Source organism: Stegostoma tigrinum, chromosome 46 (assembly GCF_030684315.1).
Source record: "Stegostoma tigrinum isolate sSteTig4 chromosome 46, sSteTig4.hap1, whole genome shotgun sequence".
Lineage (NCBI taxonomy): Eukaryota > Metazoa > Chordata > Chondrichthyes > Orectolobiformes > Stegostomatidae > Stegostoma > Stegostoma tigrinum.
Genome location: NC_081399.1, coordinates 11,275,831 through 11,298,797, shown reverse-complemented (window position 1 = coordinate 11,298,797; position 22,967 = coordinate 11,275,831). Strand labels below are relative to the sequence as shown.

At 53.3% G+C, this 22,967-nt stretch overlaps 1 protein-coding gene across 1 annotated transcript in view; it reads right to left on the bottom strand.

Annotated features, from left to right (window-relative positions):
• Nucleotides 1-7,766: 7,766 nt before the first annotated feature.
• ncstn (nicastrin) overlaps nt 7,767-22,967 on the bottom strand; it is a 76,534-nt gene continuing 61,333 nt past the window's right edge. The window contains exons 4-14 of the mRNA XM_059642840.1: nt 20,797-20,906; nt 17,806-17,958; nt 17,541-17,645; nt 17,342-17,413; nt 16,140-16,309; nt 14,641-14,743; nt 13,808-13,903; nt 12,705-12,792; nt 10,151-10,308; nt 9,839-10,051; nt 7,767-8,693 (exon numbers count right to left, since the gene is read on the bottom strand). Of these exons, the coding sequence (XP_059498823.1) occupies nt 8,571-8,693; nt 9,839-10,051; nt 10,151-10,308; nt 12,705-12,792; nt 13,808-13,903; nt 14,641-14,743; nt 16,140-16,309; nt 17,342-17,413; nt 17,541-17,645; nt 17,806-17,958; nt 20,797-20,906 (1,391 nt within the window). The 3' untranslated portion in view covers nt 7,767-8,570. The remainder of the gene's footprint in view (nt 8,694-9,838; nt 10,052-10,150; nt 10,309-12,704; nt 12,793-13,807; nt 13,904-14,640; nt 14,744-16,139; nt 16,310-17,341; nt 17,414-17,540; nt 17,646-17,805; nt 17,959-20,796; nt 20,907-22,967) is intronic.

The following is a 22,967-nucleotide window of genomic DNA, read 5'->3' as shown; positions in this document are numbered from 1 at the left end:
ATCAATTCAAGCAGAATACATGCATGTGCACTTGACACAAAAAGTAGCAGCTCAGAGGACAGTGTAGAATTAGCTCTAAGTTCCAAAATGATTTAGATAGGTCAGTGAAGTGGGCAGAAATGTGGCAGATGGAATTCAACTCTGATAAGTGTGGAGTAATGCATTGACATGATAAATGGGATTATGCTGAAATGGGTGGATGAAGTGAGAGATCTTGGCATTGTCAGGGATGCACATGACTGAGCAGCACAAAATGGCCAATGGCTGCCCAGGGCTAATGCAGCAAAATATGACTGACAGTAGTTAGAGAGCTCAGGAAAATATTCGCTTAATGTAGCTGCAGAAGTTAGAACAACAGCAGCTCTGTGGAATTGCTATAGAATATGCAGCTACAGTTGTTTACACATAAGACATAGATAAGAATATTTCACACTACTATTAATTTGTGAATCTCTCTTTAATTATTTCATCAACCTGTTACAAAACTAATAGTAGGTTTTATTCGGGATCCTTCGAATAATCATAGATATTGATTCCAACGTAGTTATAGATTCACCTACATAGTAAAAAAAATCACAGAGAGCTGGAGAGGAGGTAAATCATGAGAGCAAACCAGTCTCTGACAGTAAAAGCAACTCCCATATTATGACAGCGAGAAATGAATCATCGGTTACAGAAATGAGCAGAGATTGGAATGTGGGTTAAATGAACACTTTGTTAGACAGCCCTGTTTGAAGACAGAGAGTGGGGTGGGGGGATTTCACTTAAACATGCTAAGATAGAAACTGCTCATTAGCTAAAGAATTCTAACATTAGCGGTAATCACATAACTTTGTTCAAATTGAAACTATAACTCTTTGGTTCTTCCCGTAATGATGATTGTAAGGAATTTGAAAGGTCCTGGCATGATAGGTAAGTATCCAATTATTTGGCAGTTACCAGACTGTAGTTGGCAAACGATTGGGAGAGAATAGACCTGAATACAGTGAAAAGCCTGAAGAAGGGAAATAAGACAGTGTTATGGACCCGAGCAGACTCTCTCAAAATATTTTAAAATATCCTACACCCTAACATTTTCTGAATTAAAGAGTAAAGGTGAAGTGCCGAGATGGGACGCGCCTGGTCAAATTACTCGATATTAAGCAAAACACAATTGATTTAAACACTACGGTTAAAATACAAACAAAAGAAAGAGGAATTTAGAGTAAATTAACCTTTGGAAAGCTTAACTGAATAACAGGTACAGTAGCCGATACTCATTCACTGCTCCCATTTAGTAACACCCAATTAACACACCCCATGGCAAAAAGGCAAATTTAGGCACAGATTTTCACATGCAGTTCTCCAATCCAGGAGGCTAAAAAAAAGAGAAAATTCAGAGAGAACAGCAGTCAGAAAACATTCACTAAAGCTCTTATTAGACCCTGAAGGCTTCTAATAATAGCAAAAGCAGGAAAATCTGGATCAGTGACAACTGGCCAAACCCATTCAGCCTCCATTCTTCCAACTTGTAAAACAAAACACAAGGCCTTCCAAGCTGTTTACCTACAGTATCCAGTTCAGCATCTCTGCCTCACAATGACTCTTCCAAATAAAAGGGCCAAGGTAACTTTTAGAAGTGACAGCATTGTCACAAGATCCTGGGAGACATTCTGAAACTGTGGAGGATGAGGAGTTGACCCGAAATCCATCTCTGGCTGTACAGTCATACAATTAGCTTATTTGGAAACGCACGTCATTAATTAATAGTATGATATGTTTGCAATTGCGAAGACAGGATGAAACAAATGTATAAAAATGTATAGAGGTGTAGAGCTTGATGAACACAACAGGTCAAGCAGCGTCTTCGGAGCAGGAAAACTGACATTTCAGGCCTAGACCCTGAGGGGTCTAGGCCTGAAACGTCAGTTTTCCTGCTCCGAAGACGCTGCTTGGCCTGTTGTGTTCATCCAGCTGTACACTTTGTTATCTCGGATTCTCCAGCATCTGTAGTTCCCATTATCTCTTATAAAAATGCATGTTTTCCTTTGTTTGGTGAAGTGCTCTGTTACATCTTGTATTTTCCAATGAGGATCTGACTTGTGTGTAACTGCCAGGTAATCTTTATTGCGGCTTTATTTTCAGTATTGCTTCTTATTCCAGTGCCACAAGGCCCATAAAAAATTCACAATGTCATAAATTACACTGTTTAAGCTCAAACCCTGCCCCCATCCCGGTTTGGTTACTATTGGTCAGTGGTACTAGGTTATCCCTTTGTAATCGGCTCTCAGGTACAGCAGGTTATGCAGTTAGCCTCAGCAATTTACCTACTGTGGTGTACACCGTGGAACTGTTGATGGTCCATAACCTGAAGGAAGTGCTGCCTCATTCACCCATGTGAACATCTTTCCAACTGACCCAATCACGTCACTGAAAGACTGGTATATGACCCACCTGTGGTGCAAGATAATGTCTGGCTTAGAAGGGGTGGACGCTGGGAAGTTGTTTCCGTTAGGCGGGGAGACTAGGACCCGTGGGCACAGCCTTAAAATTAGAGGGGGTAAATTTAAAACGGAAATAAGGAGATATTTCTTCAGCCAGAGAGTGGTGGGCCTGTGGAATTCATTGCCGCAGAGTGCAGTGGAGGCCGGGACGTTAAATGCCTTCAAGGCGGAGATTGATAAATTCTTGATCTCACAAGGAATCAAGGGCTACAGGGAGAGTGCAGGGAAGTGGAGTTGAAATGCCCATTATCCATGATTTAAATGGTGGAGTGGGCTTGATGGGCCGAATGGCCTTACTTCCACTCCTATGTCTTATGGTCTTATGGATGGTGTTTCCCAGACTCTCTTATCTCCCTGTAAGGTGATGGGGGCTGCTTTTACTAAGTCAGACTGCGTCTAGATCTCTAAAAGCTTTTAGTTTTTTTTTCATCAGTGCATCTGTAACTACTTCAGAGCCTCTATCTATGATTATCGGAAGGATCTTAATTAAAACCTACTCTTACTATTCTAACAGATTGACAAAATAATTCGAGAGGGATCGTGTGAAATGTTCTCTTTTGCATAAATGACTGCAGCTGCAGATTCCATCTCAGTTTGGTAACCTTGAGTCTACAGACATGCTATTGTTCTACTTGTGAAGACTACATTAGGCAAATAGTTTCCCAAGCTCTTGAACTACCATCGGCCACGTTCTGTTGCATGAGCTGCCGTCGGCCATTTTGTTCTGCTCAGTCGTGGGCAGCCGTCGGCCATTTTGTTCTGCTCAGTCGTGGGCAGCCATTGGCCATTTTGTGCTGCTCAGTCATGGGCAGCCATCGGCCATTTTGTTCTACCCAGTCGTGGGCAGCACTGACAAGCTCTCTGAATTTTCAGAGGGATTCTTCCCACTGCTGTAATTTCAATAAACTCTTTGATGCTGCAAGTGAACTCCTTGATCCACCTGGTTATTCCATTCCAACAGCGTGTGCTCGTGCACAGGTCCCTAAAGGTAGCAGTATGGGTAGATAAGGTTATAAAGAAGACATATGGAATGCTCTCCTTCACACAGAGGTATGGAATAGGAAAGGATGTATAGGATGACGAAATTGTATATGACCCTGGTGAGGCCACAACTGAAGTATTGTGTTCAGTTCTGGTCACCACGTTACAGGAAGGACATTCATTAACAGGATGAGGATGTTGCTGACCACGCAGTGTTTACTGCCCGTCTCTATTGCCCAGAGGGCAGTTGAGTAAACCACATTGCTGTGGGTCTGGAGTCACATGGAGGCCAGACCAGTAAGGATGGCAGTTTTCTTCCCCACAGGGCATTAGTGAACCGGATGGGTTTCCCCGACAATCAACAATGGATTCACAGTCATCATTGCATCCTTAATTTCAGATATTTAATTTATTCAAATTCCACCATCTACCACGGCAGGATTTGAACCGGGTCCCCAGAATGTTGTCTAGTCTCTGGATTAACAATCCAGCAATAATACCACTAGGCCATCGCCTCCCCTAAATTGCTGTGCGTAAACTGCAGAGATTAGCCACTGGAATGATGCCAGTGTTGGAGAATTGTAGCTACGAGGGGAGATCGGAGACAGTGGGGTTGCTTTCCTTGGAGAATTGTAGCTACGAGGGGAGATCGGAGACAGTGGGGTTGCTTTCCTTGGAGAATTGTAGCTACGAGGGGAGATTGGAGACAGTGGGGTTGCTTTCCTTGGAGAATTGTAGCTACGAAGGGAGATTGGAGACAGTGGGGTTGCTTTCCTTGGAGCAGAGAAGGCTGAGGGCGTGGTGACATAGACTCTGCACAGCACAGAAATAGACCCTTCTATCCAACCCATCCATGCCGACCAGCATTTGGCCCATATCCCTCTAAACCCTTACTATCCATGTCCCCATCCAGGTGCCTTTTAAATGCTGTAACTGTACCAGCCCCCACCACTTCCTCTGGCAGCTCATTCCATACACGCACCACCCTCTGTGTGAAAAAGTTACCCCTTAGGTCCCTTTTAAATCTTTCCATTTTAGTATCAGACTCCCCCAACCTTGGGAAAAAAAACACCCAGTCTTCTCACCCTGTCCATGCCCCAAGATTTTATAAACCTCTATCTGGTCACCACCACCCACCCCCAGCTTCTCCCTGTAGCTCAAACCCTCCGACCCTGGCAACATCCTCGTAAATCTTTTCTGAACCCTTTCAAGTTTCACAACATCCTTCCTGTAGCAGGGAGACCGGGATTACACACAGTATTCCAGAAGTGGCCCTAACCAATGTCCTGTACAGCCGCAACGTGGCCCTCCCAGCTCCCTGTGCTCAATGCACTGACCAATAAAGGTGTCTTTGGGCCAACATGGCACGTCGAACTGCCCCTTTTCTATGGTTCTATGAGGGGCACAAGGAGAGCAGGTGGTATGTAGAATATGAGTAGTAGGGGTGTGACCGCGAACAACGCAGCAGATAGGGTTGATTGACTGTGAGGATTTGTTTATATTTTGTACCAGGCTGGCTGCCTCAAGTTGATCAGGGGACAGTCTTGAGAAAAGAACCAGCTTTCTCTCATTTTGGTGAGTCGAAACAGGGACAATGTGAGCGCGTGTCTGTCCTCGACAGGCTGCAGTGATCCCATTGCGTAAACTGGAGGAACAGCATCTCATCTCCAGGTTAGGCACGTCGCGGGCTACTGGGCTTAATATTGAGCTCAACACCTTCAAAATCTTGAACCAGCTCCCATTTCTTCCCTTCCTTTTAGCTTCACTCATTGCATTCGCTGTCACTATGTCCTCTCTTCCCCTCCCCACAGCCCTGCTGTAGGACTGTCCATCCTCCCCAGTCTGGAAAGTAGACACACCATTGCTCTGCTCTTCTCTCATTTCCAATCTCTTAATCTGAACTAGCAACATCCCTTCTCCCCCAGCACACTGCCTGCTCCCTCCACTCTCCACGTCCGTTATCTAGACTCGAAGGATTGGTTTGCTCTGTGTCCATGGAATAGCCTGACCCATTGTGATCCCCAGCACTTCTTGTTTTCAGGACAGACTCCAGCATCTGCAGTAACTTACTCCTATAGTGTGTACTTTTCTTTCTGTCCGCAAAGCCATGTGCCCCATGAATATTTAGCTGGCAGTGCAATTACAGGTGGAAACAGATCCTTCGGCCCAACCAGACGGGCCGACCCGATATCCTAAATTAATCTCGTCCTATTTGCCAGCAACAGGCCCTTATCTCACTAAGCCCTGAACAAAAACAGAAGCTGCTGGAAAAGCTCAGCAGATCTAGCAACATCTGTGAAGGATGAAACAGTTAACGTTTCGGGTCCGGACCCGAGTGCTGAGGAAGGGTCACCGGACCCGAAACGTTAACTGTTTCATCCTTCACAGATGTTGCTAGATCTGCTGAGCTTTTCCAGCAGCTTCTGTTTTTGCTCCAGATCTACAGCATCCGCAGTTCTTTTGGTTTTTATGTACTTATGTTCTAAACCCTTCCCATTCCTGTCCCCATCCAGATCCCTTTTAAATGCTGTAACTGTACCAGCCTCCACCACTTCCTCTGGCAGCTCATTCCATACACGCACCACCCTCTGTGTGAAAATGTTACCCCTCTGGTCCCTTTTAAATCTTTCTCCTCTTACCTTAAACCTATGCCCCTCCAGTTTTGGACTCCCCTACCCTGAGGAAAATACCTTGCTTATTTACTCTAACCACACCCCTCATGATTTATAAGGTTTATAAGGTGATCTCTATAAGGTCACCCCTCAGGCTCCCACACTCTGCGGAAAATAGCCCCAGCCCATTCACCCTCTCCCGAGAGCTCAAACCCTCCAACATCCTTGTAAATGTTTTCGAGACCCTTTCACAACATCTTTTCTGTAGCAGCCCATATGATATTCTTTAATTATGCAATAGAATTTTAATGATATAATTCATTCAAAATGTTCTGTCTGGGCATCTCAGTTGGTAACGCTAATTTAGTCAATCTGCTCGGACAGGGAAATAGAGCTCGAAGGGTGACCAAGCAGGCTTGGATCGTTTTCTTAAAAGGAGCAAAGGCTGAGGAGCAGCATGATCGAGGGTATGGACGGAGTGAGCAGAGAGCAGCTCCTCTCTTTGGTTAAGGGGGCTATCATGAGAGGTCACAGTTTCAGGGCGAGGGGCAGGAGATGCAGAGGGGATTTAGGGAACAAGCCTTTTCACTCGGGAATCTGGAACACTGCCTGAGCATTTGGAATATAGCATTCAAGGATATGGGGCAGGTGCAGGAAAGGAGGATCTTTGTGTAGTTTATTGGTGCAGACTCAGTAGGCCGAAGGGCTGTCACTGCATTTGTATAGCACAATGAATCTACATTTATGACAGACCTCTGGGGCAGCTGGGATTCGATGACATTCGAAGATCATGGCCAACATCTAAACTTGTACAAAAGACAGAGATAATGGGAACTGCAGATGCTGGAGAATCCAAGATAACAAGATATAGAGCTGGATGGACACAGCAGGCCAAGCAGCATCTCAGGAGCACAAAAGCTGACGTTTCGGGCCTAGACCCTTCATCAGAAAAAGGGGGATGGGGAAACATCAGCTTTTGTGCTCCTCTGATGCTGCTTGGCTGCTGTGTTCATCCAGCTCTACACTTTGTACAAAAGGCAGGCTGGGCCTGAGCCTGGAGCGGTGTGTCCCATTCCGAGCTCCACACTTTGGGAAGGACGTGCAGGAAAGATTGACCGAGGGTGAGGAATGTCAATGAGGAGTCGGGATTAGAGAAGCTGGGACTGGTTCCCTGGGAGAACAGGAGGCTGATGGATCGAGAAGGAGAGGGACACAGACTGAAGGAGACCGGGAAAAGAAGTGATAGAGACAGGAAAAGGTGGGGGTCTGGCTTTCTCTCACGGCCAGGGGTTTAGGAGCAGGAATGAGCTGCCCGAGAGTGTCGCACAGTAGGGTCAATCGAGGATTTTAAGGGGATATGGGATAATTATTGGGAAAGGGCAGAAAGCTCTTTTGGAAGGCTAGCACAGGCGCAATGGGGCTGAGCGGTCTCCTTCTGCGCTTGAAGATGTAGCCTCAATTTCCCGCTTTTGTGAGTCCGCTGATCCACGGAAGGGTCCTGTGCTGACACAAAATCAGATCTGCATGCGCCCTGGCCTTGCTATCGTGACATATTCCCTGCAGCCTGTAGGGAGGGTTCTGAAGGCTGTTAAATGCAGAGCTGAGCATCCCTGTCTGTCCTCCCCACACAGAAAGGATGTCTGGCATCCTGAGGACCACTAAATGATTCACCAAAACAGACTCTCAGACAGACAGGGACAGACTCTCACCTTTAATTCCATCAGAACGTGGCTGAAACATGTGAATATTTTGTACCCACCAGCCCCTCCGCATTTCCCGGGACACCACTCCAAGCCCTCACGCACACCACTGTGTTTTGTGTTGCACAAAATCCGAGATCCTGCCCCTCCCCACCACCGAAAGGGGTTCATCCGTCCGCTCCTCTCCCTAGCCCGGAACGCCCAGCGGGAGGAGGAAGAAAGGAGCGGTGGGGTGGTCTGCGCGTCACCACCCAGTCGAATAGCTGCAGCTGGCAGCCCTCACGCTGCGAGACACCCAACCCCATCCCTTAGTGTCCATCACCCTCCCCCCCAGGCCTGACCAGTGTTAAATAAATCAGATACACACACAGCTGCCTCCGAAGAGTTCTCCTCCCTCCCTCTCCCTCACACACGCTCCTCAATCTCTCGACTTCACACCCCACAGTTACTGTCTCTCACACACACTCCACCCGCGCCCTCCCACCCCCGCCACTTCACCTGGAGTGTCTCCCATACACACACTGCTCCTCTCTCTCTCTCACACACACACACGCACGCACACACACACACGCACGCACACACACACACAGTTCCTCTCTCTCTCTCTCTCTCTCGCACACACACACAAACAGACACACACTGTTCCTCTCTCTCTCTCACACAGACAGACACTGACACACACACACACACACACACACACACACACACACACACACACACACACACACCCCCCTCTCTCACTCACTCTCCCCCAGCCTCTCCCATGCCCGCCCAACAGCAGGCAGTCCTCCAGGTCAGTAGGTTGCGTCGCTGTGTTCCCGTGAGGTGGTGAACAGGACATTGGCCTTGGCGTTGATGAAGTACACGAGGATGAGCGAAACCAATAGCACTGCAATCCCAGTCAGCAGTGTGATGATCTGAGCGAGGGATAGACACACAAAGAGAGAGAGAGAGATAGAATCTGTCAGACTAACTGTGTTTTTACAAGGCCTCGGCGACGGGCCGTACTGCCCAGGGCCCAATGTGACCGAGGCCTCGGTGACGGGCCGCACTGCCCAGGGCCCAATGTGACCAAGGCCTCGGTGACGGGCCGCACTGCCCAGGGCCCAATGTGACCAAGGCCTCGGCGACGGGCCGTACTGCCCAGGGCCCAATGTGACCGAGGCCTCGGTGACGGGCCGCACTGCCCAGGGCCCAATGTGACCGAAGGCCTCGGCGACGGGCCGCACTGCCCCGGGCCCAATGTGACCAAGGCCTGAGCGACGGGCCGCACTGCCCAGGGCCCAATGTGACCAAGGCCTCGGCGACGGGCCGCACTGCCCAGGGCCCAATGTGACCAAGGCCTCGGCGACGGGCCGCACTGCAGAGGGCCCAATGTGACCAAGGCCTCGGCGACGGGCCGCACTGCCCAGGGCCCAATGTGACCAAGGCCTCGGCGACGGGCCGCACTGCCCAGGGCCCAATGTGACCAAGGCCTCGGCGACGGGCCGCACTGCAGAGGGCCCAATGTGACCAAGGCCTTGGCGACGGGCCGCACTGCAGAGGGCCCAATGTGACCAAGGCCTCGGCGACGGGCTGCACTGTCCAGGGCCCAATGTGACCAAGGCCTCGGTGACGGGCCGCACTGCCCAGGGCCCAATGTGACCAAGGCCTCGGCGACGGGCCGCACTGCCCAGGGCCCAATGTGATCAAGGCCTCGGACGGGCCGCACTGCCCAGGGCCCAATGTGACCAAGGCCTTGGCAACGGGCCGCAATGCCCAGGGCCCAATGTGACCAAGGCCTTGGCGACAGGCCGCAATGCCCAGGGCCCAATGTGACCGAGGCTTTGGCGATGGGCCGCACTGCAGAGGGCCCAACGTGACCGAGGCCTTGGCGACGGGCCCCACTGCCCAGGGCCCAACGTGACCGAGGCCTTGGTGACGGGCCCCACTGCCCAGGGCCCAACGTGACCGAGGCCTTGGCAACGGGCCGCACTGCCCAGAGCCCAACGTGACTGAAGCCTAAATGACAGGCCGCACTTGCCTTCCGCCACGGTCAAGCCTGATCCCGTGGGGCTCTCACCTCAAGTTTCTTGCTAGCCACCAGGAAGATTCGAGCGTTGATGCCTTTCCAGCGGCTCTCAGTCCACGTTGAGTACTCAGTCGAGGCCCAGTCATTGAGCTCAAAGGCCGGTGAGATGGCTTTGACCAACCAGACAGGGCTGCGCAGGCAGTAGGCCTCAGGCTCGGTGGCGTTCTCTCGCAGCCCGCCCCGGATCCATAGGAAGTCGTAGAGCTGCCGGAAGAGAGAGAGAGGATGAGAGTGAGGGAGGGAGCGTGCGAGGGAGGGAGAAGAGGAGTGTCACAAGGACAATGGAGGAGGACAGAGACTCACATCACGGTCCTGCTTAGGCCTTTTGTCTGCATTGCTGCACTCCTCTCTAGTCAGGTTTGTGGCCTGGCCGGTCAGGTTGGCCAAGATGTGCTGCACAAACTGGGTCGGCAGGTTCAGCTGGGAAGCAGCAGAAACATAAAACATCATCTGTTCCTCATCTGTGGGCAAACACAGGCAGAGAGAGAGAAATGAGTAAAGGGGCAGTGTGAGACGGAGGGGCGGGGGGGGTGCGAGCGACAGGCGGCGGGGGGGGGCGAGATGGGCGGCGGGGGGTCTAGACAGACGGGGCGAGCGCGAGAGAGAGAGACAGACGGACCGGGCGAGCGCGAGAGAGAGAGACAGACGGGGCGAGCGCGAGAGAGAGAGAGAGAGAGAGACAGACGGACTGGACGAGCGTGAGAGAGAGAGAGAGACAGACAGACGGGGCGAGCGCGAGAGACAGACAGACAGACGGGGCGAGCGCGAGAGACAGAGACACACGGGGCGAGCGCGAGAGACAGAGACACACGGGGCGAGCGCGAGAGACAGAGACACACGGGGCGAGCGCGAGAGACAGAGACACACGGGGCGAGCGCGAGAGACAGAGACACACGGGGCGAGCGCGAGAGACAGAGACACACGGGGCGAGCGCGAGAGACAGAGACACACGGGGCGAGCGCGAGAGACAGAGACACACGGGGCGAGCGCGAGAGACAGAGACACACGGGGCGAGCGCGAGAGACAGAGACACACGGGGCGAGCGCGAGAGACAGAGACACACGGGGCGAGCGCGAGAGACAGTGACACACGGGGCGAGCGCGAGAGACAGTGACACACGGGGCGAGCGCGAGAGACAGTGACACACGGGGCGAGCGCGAGAGACAGTGACACACGGGGCGAGCGCGAGAGACAGTGACACACGGGGCGAGCGCGAGAGACAGTGACACACGGGGCGAGCGCGAGAGACAGTGACACACGGGGCGAGCGCGAGAGACAGTGACACACGGGGCGAGCGCGAGAGACAGTGACACACGGGGCGAGCGCGAGAGACAGTGACAGACGGGGCGAGCCCGAGAGACAGTGACAGACGGGGCGAGCCCGAGAGACAGTGACAGACGGGGCGAGCCCGAGAGACAGTGACAGACAGACAGACGGGGCGACTGCGAGAGAGAGACAGACAGATGGGGCGAGCGCGAGAGACAGAGACAGACAGACAGACGGGGCGACTGCGAGAGAGAGACAGACAGACGGGGCGAGCGCGAGAGACAGAGACAGACGGGGCAAGCACGAGAAACAGTGACAGACGGGGCGAGCGCGAGAGAGACAGTGACAGATGGGGCGAGCGCGAGAGAGACAGACAGACAGACAGACGGGGCGAGCGCGAGAGAGACAGACAGACAGACGGGGCGAGCGCGAGAGACAGAGACACACAGACAGATGGGGCGAGCGCGAGAGACAGACAGACGGGGCGAGCGCGAGAGAGAGACAGACAGAAAGACGGGGCGAGCGCGAGAGACAGAGACAGAGACAGACGGGGCGAGCGCGAGAGAGACAGACAGACGGGGCGAGCGCGAGAGAGAGACAGACAGATGGGGCGAGCGCGAGAGACAGACAGACGGGGCGAGCGCGAGAGAGACAGACAGACAGACGGGGTGAGCGCGAGAGAGAGACAGACGGGGCGAGCGCGTGAGACAGAGACAGACGGGGCGAGCGCGAGAGACAGAGACAGACGGGGCGAGCGCGAGAGACAGAGACAGACGGGGCGAGCGCGAGAGACAGAGACAGACGGGGCGAGCGCGAGAGACAGAGACAGACGGGGCGAGCACGAGAGACAGAGACAGACGGGGCGAGCGCGAGAGACAGAGACAGACGGGGCGAGCGCGAGAGACAGAGACAGACGGGGCGAAAGCGAGAGACAGAGACAGGGCGAGCGCGAGAGACAGAGACAGACGGGGCGAGCGCGAGAGAGAGGGAGAGCGACAATGGGATTAAGGGAGGGAGAGAGATGGCGTGGGTGGAAGGGTGAGTAGGAGTGAATGGAGCGAAGGGTTGGGCAGGCTGAAAGAGCCCCTGGGAGCGAGGGGGAAGTCACAGAGTGGGGAGCTGGGTGTGTGAATGTGCAGGGTCAGGACAGAGAGTGATGGAGCCGCGGTGATGGGACAGAAAGGGGGCAGGCTGTGTTGTCTGTTCAGGGAGGACTGTCACACCAGAGTGGGGGCAGCGGGGGTGGAAGAACGGGCTTGGAAGGCCACTGGAACGCAGACCAACAGCGAACAGCCTTAACCCAGGAGTGAGTCCGTCCATCCATCCATCCAGCCACAGAAGGAATCCTTGGTCGTCTCGGCCGCCATCTTGGCCGAGCAATGCATTCTGGGTTGTGAAAGTCCCCTATGACTTGGAATAGAGAGTGTGAGGTGAAGCAGCCATTGCTGAGGGAGGAGTGGGGCTTTCGGTACTGACCCCTCCCTCTTCTTCGCAAACACCAACACATGGCACACCATGGCAGAGAGCAGGAAGTGCCAGGATTTGGTATTCTCACTCCCCACCCCTACACCTTACCCAGGGGTTTGTTTACCCAGAGTTCTCTTCTCAATCACGCTGCGAATGGCGCGACTCCAGGAATTATTCGGCTGGATCAGGAATGTATACAGCATCCGAGAAACCTGTGGGTATGAGGCAGAAAGCACCCGCAAATCAATCTGCAGCCATTCAGGCACCCACACACACTCTCCCCCCTCACTCCCCGCTCCCTTTAATATCCCACCCAGTCTAATCCCACTCTCCCCCTCACTCCCCGCTCCCTGTAATATCCCACCCAGTCTAATCCCACTCTCCCCCCTCACTCCCCGTTCCCTGTAATATCCCACCGAGTCTAATCCCACTCTCCCCGCTCACTCCCCGCTCCCTTTAATATCCCACCCAGTCTAATCCCACTCTCCCCCCTCACTCCCCGCTCCCTTTAATATCCCACCTGGTCTAATCCCACTCTCCCCCCTCCCTTTAATATCCCACCCAGTCTAATCCCACTCTCCCCCTCACTCCCCGCTCCCTTTAATATCCCACCTGGTCTAATCCCACTCTCCCCCTCACTCCCCGCTCCCTATAATATCCCACCCAGTCTAATCCCACTCTCCCCCCTCACTCCCCGCTCCCTTTAATATCCCACCTGGTCTAATCCCACTCTCCCCCTCACTCCCCACTCCCTGTAATATCCCACCCAGTCTAATCCCACTCTCCCCCTCACTCCCCGCTCCCTATAATATCTCACCCAGTCTAATCCCACTCTCCCCCTCACTCCCCGCTCCCTATAATATCTCACCCAGTCTAATCCCACTCTCCCCCTCACTCCCCGCTCCCTATAATATCTCACCCAGTCTAATCCCACTCTCCCCCTCACTCCCCGCTCCCTATAATATCTCACCCAGTCTAATCCCACTCTCCCCCTCACTCCCCGCTCCCTATAATATCTCACCCAGTCTAACTCCACTCTCCCCCTCACTCCCCGCTCCCTATAATATCTCACCCAGTCTAATCCCACTCTCCCCCTCACGCCTGCAGGGGCTGTAGAGAGCCCAGGCGCCCATGGACCCTCACCCCCAGCCAAGCTTCACTCTGGCCTCCAGCACATTACATTAGCAACAGTGACAAGATCCACTGATCCGAGGGTCTGAGCCTCACCATCACAGGGTCGGCTTTGATGTTGTCTAGGTGTTCACTCCCTCCTGCTTCAAGGTACAAAGCTCTCGCCAACATCGTACCCACATCCGCGAGAGCCTGCATTGGGCAACAACACTGCACACATCAGGCTGTATGTCGACCAGCGTGTACGGGGTAGGGGGGTCACCGTGTCAGCGCACGCGGGGCTACTGTGTCCGCGCGAATGGTGTGGGGGTGGCTGTGTCCGCACGTACCCGGGGGGGAGGGGGGGGGGGGGGGAAGGATGACTGTATCCGCGTGTACGGGGTGGGGGAGGGTGTGGTGACTGTGTCCGCGAATACTGGGCGGGGGGTGGAAGTGGGGTGGGGGTGTGGTGACTGTGTCCACGAGAACGGGGGGGGGGTGGCTGTGTCCTTGAGTACAGGGGTGTGGCGTGGGGGTGTGGTGACTGTATCCACGAGTACAGGGGGGGGTTGGCGGGGTGGCTGCATCCACGAGTACGGGGGGGGTGGCTCTATCTGCGAGTACGGGGGGGGGGCTGTGTCCGCGAGTACGGCGGGTGGGGGGGTTTGGGGACGGGGGACGGGGGGGGGCTGTGTCCGCGAGTATGGGGAGGGGGTGGCTGTGTCCGTGAGTACAGGGGGTTGGCGGGGGGAGCTTGGCTGTATCCGCGAGTATGGCGGGGGGGGCGGTGGCTGTGTCCGCGAGTACGGGGGGGTTCGGGGGGGGGGGGGGGGTGGCTGTGTCAGCGAGTACGGGGGGTTTGGGAGGGGGGGGTGGCTGTATCCGCGAGTACGGGGAGGGTGACTGTATCCACGCATACCAGTCTAACTGCGCTAGTCTGTTAGACGTACCCTTGCTGTATCTGTCTCGTAGGTAAGAGACTCCTCAGCTGTGAGGTTTTCTGGATATTGCAATCCGATGTTACCTGCCGTGTCATAAGCACTCTCATAATACCTGTCAACATCAGACAGCAGCGACATTACATCAATGGCATGACAAAATATCCCAAACCAAAACAACTTAACCTGCCAACACAGAATCTGGCCATTCTGCCCATCTGCGGCTTGATACCACGCCACACAACCTTCCACCCACTAACTTCATCTGCCCCATCAGCAAAATCTTCTATTCCTGACACCCGTGGCAAGGGAGCGCCACGCTGTCGGAGGGTCTGTACTGAGTGACAAGTGTCGATTCTTTCCTTCACAAGAATTTGCTCACCGCTACCTTAAAAATATTCAATGTCATTATCCCCCACCATCCTTTCATTAAGTCAACTGCGTCAGATGACCCTCTGGCTATTAGCCTCGTAAACTCCCTGTAGAGCTTTGTATACATTGTAATGATGCTGTAGCGCTAACAGGTTATTTTCTTCTGGACTTTTGTACAGAGAATGGGAGACAGCTGCTGAGCTCTCTGTGAGGATACAAATAACTTGTGAGGCCTTGGGGAGTGTGGTGCAGTTTTAAACGATTGGAACAACAGAAGCTGCCTCAACAAGTGTAGTCACGCTCCCACAGAACCAGGGATTTACCGTGCGGAATCTCAACTGCGCAGCAGCTGCTGGACATTTGAAGAGGTAAAAGTTATATCCCACACCAAACTTGCCAGAAGCTGAAAATGACTCATTTTTCCTACTTTGCCTTGTGAATAAGAAACCATCTTCTATCTGTGCCAATGTGTTAACCCTCACCGCCCCAACCTCACCACTATCCTCGTCCTGCACCATCTTTCCAAAATAACCTTCGGTGATGGGCCTTATCAAATGTCGCCTGGAAAGCCAACTGAAGCTAACTGTTTATCTTTGATCTACAGGGCATGTTACTGATGCCAAGAACTCCAGCTAACTGTTTGAACGTGGGTTCCCTTTCACAAAACCGTACCAACACTGCTCAATTGCACAGAACTTCAGTAATTGCCCTCCTGTAGCCTCTTTAACAACAGTTTCTAAGATTTCCACCCTGATAGGTGGGCTGGCACCAAGCTGTATTGTGGAACCACCATCAACAAACAGAGTTATCACCACTTCCTGTCTGTGGGATCTTGCTGTGCTCAAGTTCTCAGTTGGATTTGCTGCGTAACAACAGGTCATCGCACTTCGATGAAGCGTCTTCCATGGGCGTAAAGCATTCCCTGACCTCCTGATGTGGTAGTCGGGGGTCCCGAGATCCAAGTGCCCTTGAGGATTGTTGCTGATGACAATGGCAGCACAGTCACCCAGAATGCACAGGGCCAGAGAAAGCCCTCTATCATGCTGGATCGTGACACAGAGAGTTGGGGGTGGGTGGGGGGGGCTTTCTCAGTCACAGTCCTGGGCTGGGTACAGAGCCGTGGTTGGGGTGGCACAGACCTGTTGGTGAAGGCAGCTTGGTGGTCAGTCAACACGGCCCCTGGAATGGACCGCTCCCGCAGAAACCTCTGGAAGGACGAAGGTGGGAGGGGCTGGCTGTGACCCGGCTCCTGCAGGGTGATGTTTGTCCCAGAGGTGGCGTTAAAGACAGACTTCAGCAGATTCTGCACCTGTCCAGAACAGAAGGAGAGAGGTGAGGCATGGGCATGGAGGTGAGGGCAGACAGAGATGCACAGCGTGAGACAGAGAGGAGGGACAGTGTGTGAGAGAGAGCGAGAGCGCGAGAGCGAGTGCGCGAGTGCGCGAGTGCGCGAGAGCGCGAGAGCGCGAGAGCGCGAGAGCGCGAGAGCGAGAGAGCGAGAGAGCGAGAGAGCGAGAGAGCGCGAGAGCGCGAGAGCGCGAGAGCGCGAGAGCGCGAGAGCGAGAGAGCGAGAGAGCGCGAGAGCGCGAGAGCGAGAGAGCGAGAGAGCGAGAGAGCGAGAGAGCGAGAGAGCGAGAGAGCGAGAGAGCAAGAGCGAGAGAGAGAGCGAGAGCGAGAGCGACAGCGCGACAGGGACAGCGCGACAGGGACAGCGCGACAGGGACAGCGCGACAGGGACAGCGCGACAGGGACAGCGCGACAGGGACAGCGCGACAGGGACAGCGCGACAGGGACAGCGCGAGAGGGACAGCGCGAGAGGGACAGCGCGAGAGGGACAGCGCGAGAGGGACAGCGCGAGAGGGACAGCGCGAGAGGGACAGCGCGAGAGGGACAGCGCGAGAGGGACAGCGCGAGAGGAGAGAGAGAGCGAGAGAGACAGCGCAAGAGTGAAAGAGAAGACAGAGCACGAGAACACCAATGCGCGAGAGAGAGACAGAAAGAGAAAGTGTGCCAGCACGAGAGAGAGAGAGAGACAGCCAGTGTGCAAGAGACAGCTAGCGAGCGAGCGCGCGGTGGGGAGACAGACAGAGACAGAGCGAGCAAGCGCATGGTGGGGGAGAGAGAGAGAGTGCGCGGTGTGGAGAGTGAGAGAGACAGAGAGCGAGAGAGCAGGGGTGACAGAGAGCGAGCGCACAGAGGAGAGAGACAGAGAGCGAGAGACAGAAAGTGAGTGCGCGGGGGAGAGAGCGCGGGAGACAGTGTGAGAGAGCTAGCCAGCACGAGACAGCAAGAAACAGACAGCGCGAGAGAGAGAGAGAGACCACACGCAACAGAAGCATACCCCTTCTTCAGTGCTGGCATTCTGTCGAGACACTGGGTCAGTGTGAGCCCAAATCGAATGGCCCTGACCAACCTGAAATTCAGAGGGGAGTAATTTACTGTGGAACCACACTCCAGTCTGACCCAGCATGCTCCCCACATACGCTTGGAGCTCACTGCCTGTAGCAATGAGCATGGTACCCAGCTCGCTCTCCACAAACCTGGTTAAGCTCCAGAAAACTGCCAATATTTCCCAGCTGGATGGGAAAGTTGCCTTTCTTCATATCGTAAACTACCTTGGAACTGCCGATATAGTCAAATGTTTCCTGCAAGATGACAGAAGGTACGTGAGGGAGATATACTCTGTATCTAATCCCATGCTTTCCCTTGTTCCTGGGAACAGGAGCAGGGCACGGTACAGCTGACTGTTTGGGAGTTGTGGGGGGGGAAACGGAGCATCACTCCACGTCTAGTCAGCGTTCTTACCCCTTGGAAGAAGAGGAACATGATATTTTTCCGCAGCGTCCTGACATCTGAGACTTGGCTGAGGGCCTGAGCGGCTGACAGCAGAGCGATAAAACCCGAGACCGTGCTGTCAGCTCCGGGAGCGACTCCCCAGAAGAAGGAGCGAGCATCAAGCTGTAGAGAGAGTCAGGGAGAATTAGTGCTGGTGGCAATGACTGGGGAGCTGGGAGAACGAGGCGGGGGGTGGAGGGGAGGTGGTCCTCCTCACAAGCCTCACTAATCCCAGCAGCACCACAGAAGACGTACAGAAATACTCGATCTCCTCAATTGCTTGCATTTCAGCCCCACATTCACAGAAAACTGGCTTTAGACTGAATCTGTGTTTCTTTTAGGCAAATAGACTCTTGCAATGGGACCGGAGCAGACGCCCACAAAATATTTTAAGATATCCTACACCCTAACTTTTCATGAATTAAAAAGTAAATGTGAAGTGCTGAGATGCGACGCGCCTGGTCAAACTGCTCGATGTTAAGCAAAACACAATTGATTTAAACACTACGGTTAAAATACAAACAAAAGAAAGAGGAATTTAGAGTAAATTAACCTTTGGAAAGCTTAAGTGAATAACAGATACAGTACCCGATACTCATTCACTGCTCCCATTTAGTAACACCCAATTAACACACCCTTTAGCCAAAAGGCAAATTTAGGAACAAATTCTCACATGCAGTTCTCCAATCCAGGAGGTAAGAAACAAAACATCAAGAGAAAATTCAGAGAGTGTGGCAGTCAGGAGACGTTTGCTGAAGCTTTGAGCCCGAAGGCTTCTGCTCAAAACTAACGCTAAAAACTGAAAATCAACTGACAGCTGGCCATATCCAGGCTGCTTCCATTGTTCCAACTTTCAAATAAAACTCCAAGATCGCTGCTCCTTCACTGTTGCTGGGTGAAAATCCTGGAATTCCCTCCCTAATAGCGTTGTGGGTCAACCCATGGCAGGAGGGCTGCAGCAGTTCAAAAAGGCAGCTCACCCCCACCTTCTCAAGGGCAACTGGGGATGGACAAGAAATGCAGGCCAGCCAGCGATGCCCACATCCCACAAATGAATAAAAGATAGCTGTATGCCTCTGCCTTACAACCTCTATCCAAAATCAAACCAACACAAAATAGCCTCTTAAAGAGACAGCATCATCACACTTTAGTTGCAGGTCACAAACTAGTGGCATGGACTTCCAGCAGCTCAAACTCTAACCCACTGATATACCTGCCCTTACACAGGCAAGCACAGAGGGAGGGGAAAAAAAAGCACAGGTGCTATGGACAGAGGGGAAACCATGGTCTTTGTTTACAGGATCTTCTTCAATGCTCCTTACGCCGACCAGAACATTGCTTCTTGATCTGGTCTCTCTTTGACTTGTGTGTAGAAGGCACAGGGTGGCTCGGTCACAATTAGAAAATTCTGACTGACGAAATAAAAATCATAACTTGCAGAAACAGAAGGAAGCAGAACCCAGGCTTAAAGTGGCCTTTATTGCAGAGAGACCTCCTGAGCTGGTGGAAACTCACAGCCTGTCACTATCCTCCTCTCAGCCCCGAACCTTCAACTACCTGAGAGCCAATCATAGTCACTGGCAGACAGAAACACCTTTGTCATCACTAGGAAAAGGCCAATCTTGTTGCCGGGTGAATCTCCATTCATATACACCCCTCCCTCGGTCCCAATGTGTTTGCACCTTCTTCTGACATTGCTCAAACCGGCAGCTGTGTAAACAATACTTACAATGAGCACCGGGTTAGAACACAGTTATTTTCTCATTTTGAATTAAAAAGAACAGAAAAGAAAGAGGAACAAAAACAAAGTTGCTGGTAAAGCTCAGCAGGTCTGGCAGCATCTCTTGGAGGAGAAAACAGAGTTAACGTTTCGGGTCCAGTGACCCTTCCTCAGAACTGATGGTGGCTGGGAGAGTGTCAGTTTATAGCCAGAAAATAGGGAGGTGGGTGGGGTAGGGAGTAAGCGATAGGATAGAGCCCAAAGAGAGAGACAGACAGTTGGACAGACAAAGGAGTTGCTAATGATCTGGCTGAGAGGGGGAAGAGTTGTTAATGAGGACTGTTAGTGACCAACAACAGGGAGTGTGTAGTGGCAGGCTACGTGGTAACTAGGCCTGGAGTGTGGGGTGGGGGGGCTGGGACATGGGAGAGTTTAGGCCCTAAAATTATTGAGCTCAATATTGAGTCCGGAGGGCTGTAGGGTCCCCAAGCGGAAGATGAGGTGTTGTTCCTCCAGCTTGCGTTGGGCTTCACTGGAACACCATAGCAAGCCAGAGACAGATGTTGGCCAGGGAGCAGGACAGTGAGTTAAAGTGGCAGGCAACAGGTAGTTCAGGGTCTTTTTTATTTAAAAAGAAGTTTATAAAATAATGAAAGAAAGATGTGGAGAGAATTAATGGCAATTGCCTTTTCTCTAAGATGGGGAATTTCAAGTCTAGAGGGCACATTTTTAAGGTGAGACGGCAAGAGATTTAAAACAAAAGACATGTGGGGGGGGCAATTTCTTTTTACACAGAGGTTGGTTCGCATGTGGAGTGCACTTCCCGAGGAAGTGGTGGATATGAGAACTATTACAAAGTTTAAAAGACATTTGGATGAATAAAAGGAAAAGCTTGAAGGGATATGGAGCCGGCACAAGTTTAAGGTGAGAGGGGGAAAGAGTTCAGAGCAGACCAACTTTTCATTTAAAAACAGAGGGTGCCTGGAACATGCTACCGGGGAGAGGGGAGAAACAGAAAAATGAGCAATGTTTAGAGAGACAGGGAAGGGATGGATACAGGGAGAGGGGGAGAGAGAGAGAGAGAGAGAGAGAGAGAGTTAAGAAGACATGGTGGGTCGAGGGCCTATCCCTGAGCCGTTCTGTATTCAAATTTCTCACAATTCAGCTCCCTGCTGCGTTCCCTGCTCAGGGCTGTACTCAAACTCTATCCCCAATAGACCCGCACCCTCAAACTTACTCACCCTGGAGGCAGCAAGGACGAACTGTCTGTCAGCAGGCACAGTCTGAGACTTGTTGATGGGCTGCAGAACACCCCACACATTGTAATCTGACAGTGGGTCACACACCACCTCTGAAACAACAAACAGTCAGCGTGCAAACACAACAGGAATTTATCATCACTCAGACTTTCACAATAAAATTACGGTGCAAAGTGTTTAAATAACAGACTTCGGGGGACAGTGGGAGAGAGAGAGAGAGAGAGAGTGGGGATAAGAGAGTGAGTGAGGGGGAGGGAGAGGGAGAGAGAGAGAGAAAGAGAGAGAGAGACAGAGACAGAGAGAAAGCATGAGCGGGGATAGCACAGAGAGTGAGGGGGATAGTGGGAGAGAGAGCAGGGATAGGGCAGTGAGTCAGGGGGAGGGGGAGGGAGAGGGAGATAGAGCGAGAGAAAGAGAGAGAGAGACAGAGAGAAAGCATGAGTGGGGATAGCACAGAGAGTGAGGGGGACAGTGGGAGAGGGAGAGAGAGAGAGAGAGAGAGTGGGGAATAGGACGGTGAGTGAGGGGGAGGGGGAGGGGGAGAGAGGGAGAGGGAGAGAGAGAGAGAGAGAGAGAAAGAGAGACAGAGAGAAAGCATGAGCGGGGATGGCACAGAGAGTGAGGGGGACAGTGGGAGAGGGAGAGCGGGGATAGGACAGTGAGTGAGGGGACAGTGGGAGAGAGAGAGCGGGGATAGGACAGTGAGTGAGGGGGACAGAGGGGGAGAGAGAGAGCGGGGATAGGACGGTGAGTGAGGGGACAGAGGGAGAGAGAGCGGGGATAGGAAAGTGAGTGAGGGGGACAGTGGGACAGAGAGACAGAGCGGGGATAGGACAGTGAGTGAGGGGGACAGAGGGAGAGAGAGAACGGGGATAGGACAGTGAGTGAGGGGGACAGAGGGAGAGAGAGAGAGCGGGGATAGGACAGTGAGTGAGGGGGACAGAGGGAGAGAGAGAGAGCGGGGATAGGACAGTGAGTGAGGGGGACAGTGGGAGAGAGAGAGAGCGGGGACAGGACAGTGAGTGAGGGGGACAGAGAGAGAGAGAGCGGGGATAGGACAGTGAGTGAGGGGGACAGTGGGACAGAGAGAGAGAGCGGGGATAGGACAGTGAGTGAGGGGGACAGTGGGAGAGAGAGAGAGCGGGGATAGGACAGTGAGTGAGGGGGACAGTGGGGGAGAGAGAGAGCGGGGACAGGACAGTGAGTGAGGGGGACAGAGAGAGAGAGAGCGGGGATAGGACAGTGAGTGAGGGGGACAGAGGGAGAGAGAGCGGGGATAGGACAGTGAGTGAGGGGGACAGAGGGAGAGAGAGCGGGGATAGGACAGTGAGTGAGGGGGACAGTGGGAGAGAGAGCGGGGATAGGACAGTGAGTGAGGGGGAGAGTGGGAGAGAGAGAGAGCGGGGATAGGACAGTGAGTGAGGGGGACAGTGGGAGAGAGAGAGAGCGGGGATAGGACAGTGAGTGCGGGGGATAGGGGGAGAGAGAGAGAGCGGGGATAGGACAGTGAGTGAGGGGGGCAGGGGGAGAGAGAGAGCGGGGATAGGACAGTGAGTGAGGGGGACAGTGGGACAGAGAGAGAGAATGCGGGGATAGGACAGTGAGTGAGGTGGACAGTGGGAGAGAGAGCGGGGATAGGACAGTGAGTGAGGGGGACAGTGGGGGAGAGAGAGAGCGGGGATAGGACAGTGAGTGAGGGGGACAGAGGGAGAGAGAGAGAGCGGGGATAGGACAGTGAGTGAAGGGGACAGTGAGAGAGAGAGCGAGGATAGGACAGTGAGTGAGGGGGACAGTGGGGGAGAGAGAGAGCGGGGACAGGACAGTGAGTGAGGGGGACAGTGGAGAGAGAGAGAGCGGGGATAGGACAGTGAGTGAGGTGGACAGTGGGAGAGAGAGCGGGGATAGGACAGTGAGTGAGGGGGACAGTGGGGGAGAGAGAGAGTGGGAATAGGACAGTGAGTGAGGGGACAGTGGGGGAGAGAGAGAGCGGGGATAGGACAGTGAGTGAAGGGGACAGTGAGAGAGAGAGCGAGGATAGCACAGTGAGTGAGGGGGACAGTGGGGGAGAGAGAGAGCGGGGACAGGACAGTGAGTGAGGGGGACAGTGGGAGAGAGAGCGGGGATAGGACAGTGAGTGAGGGGGACAGTGGGAG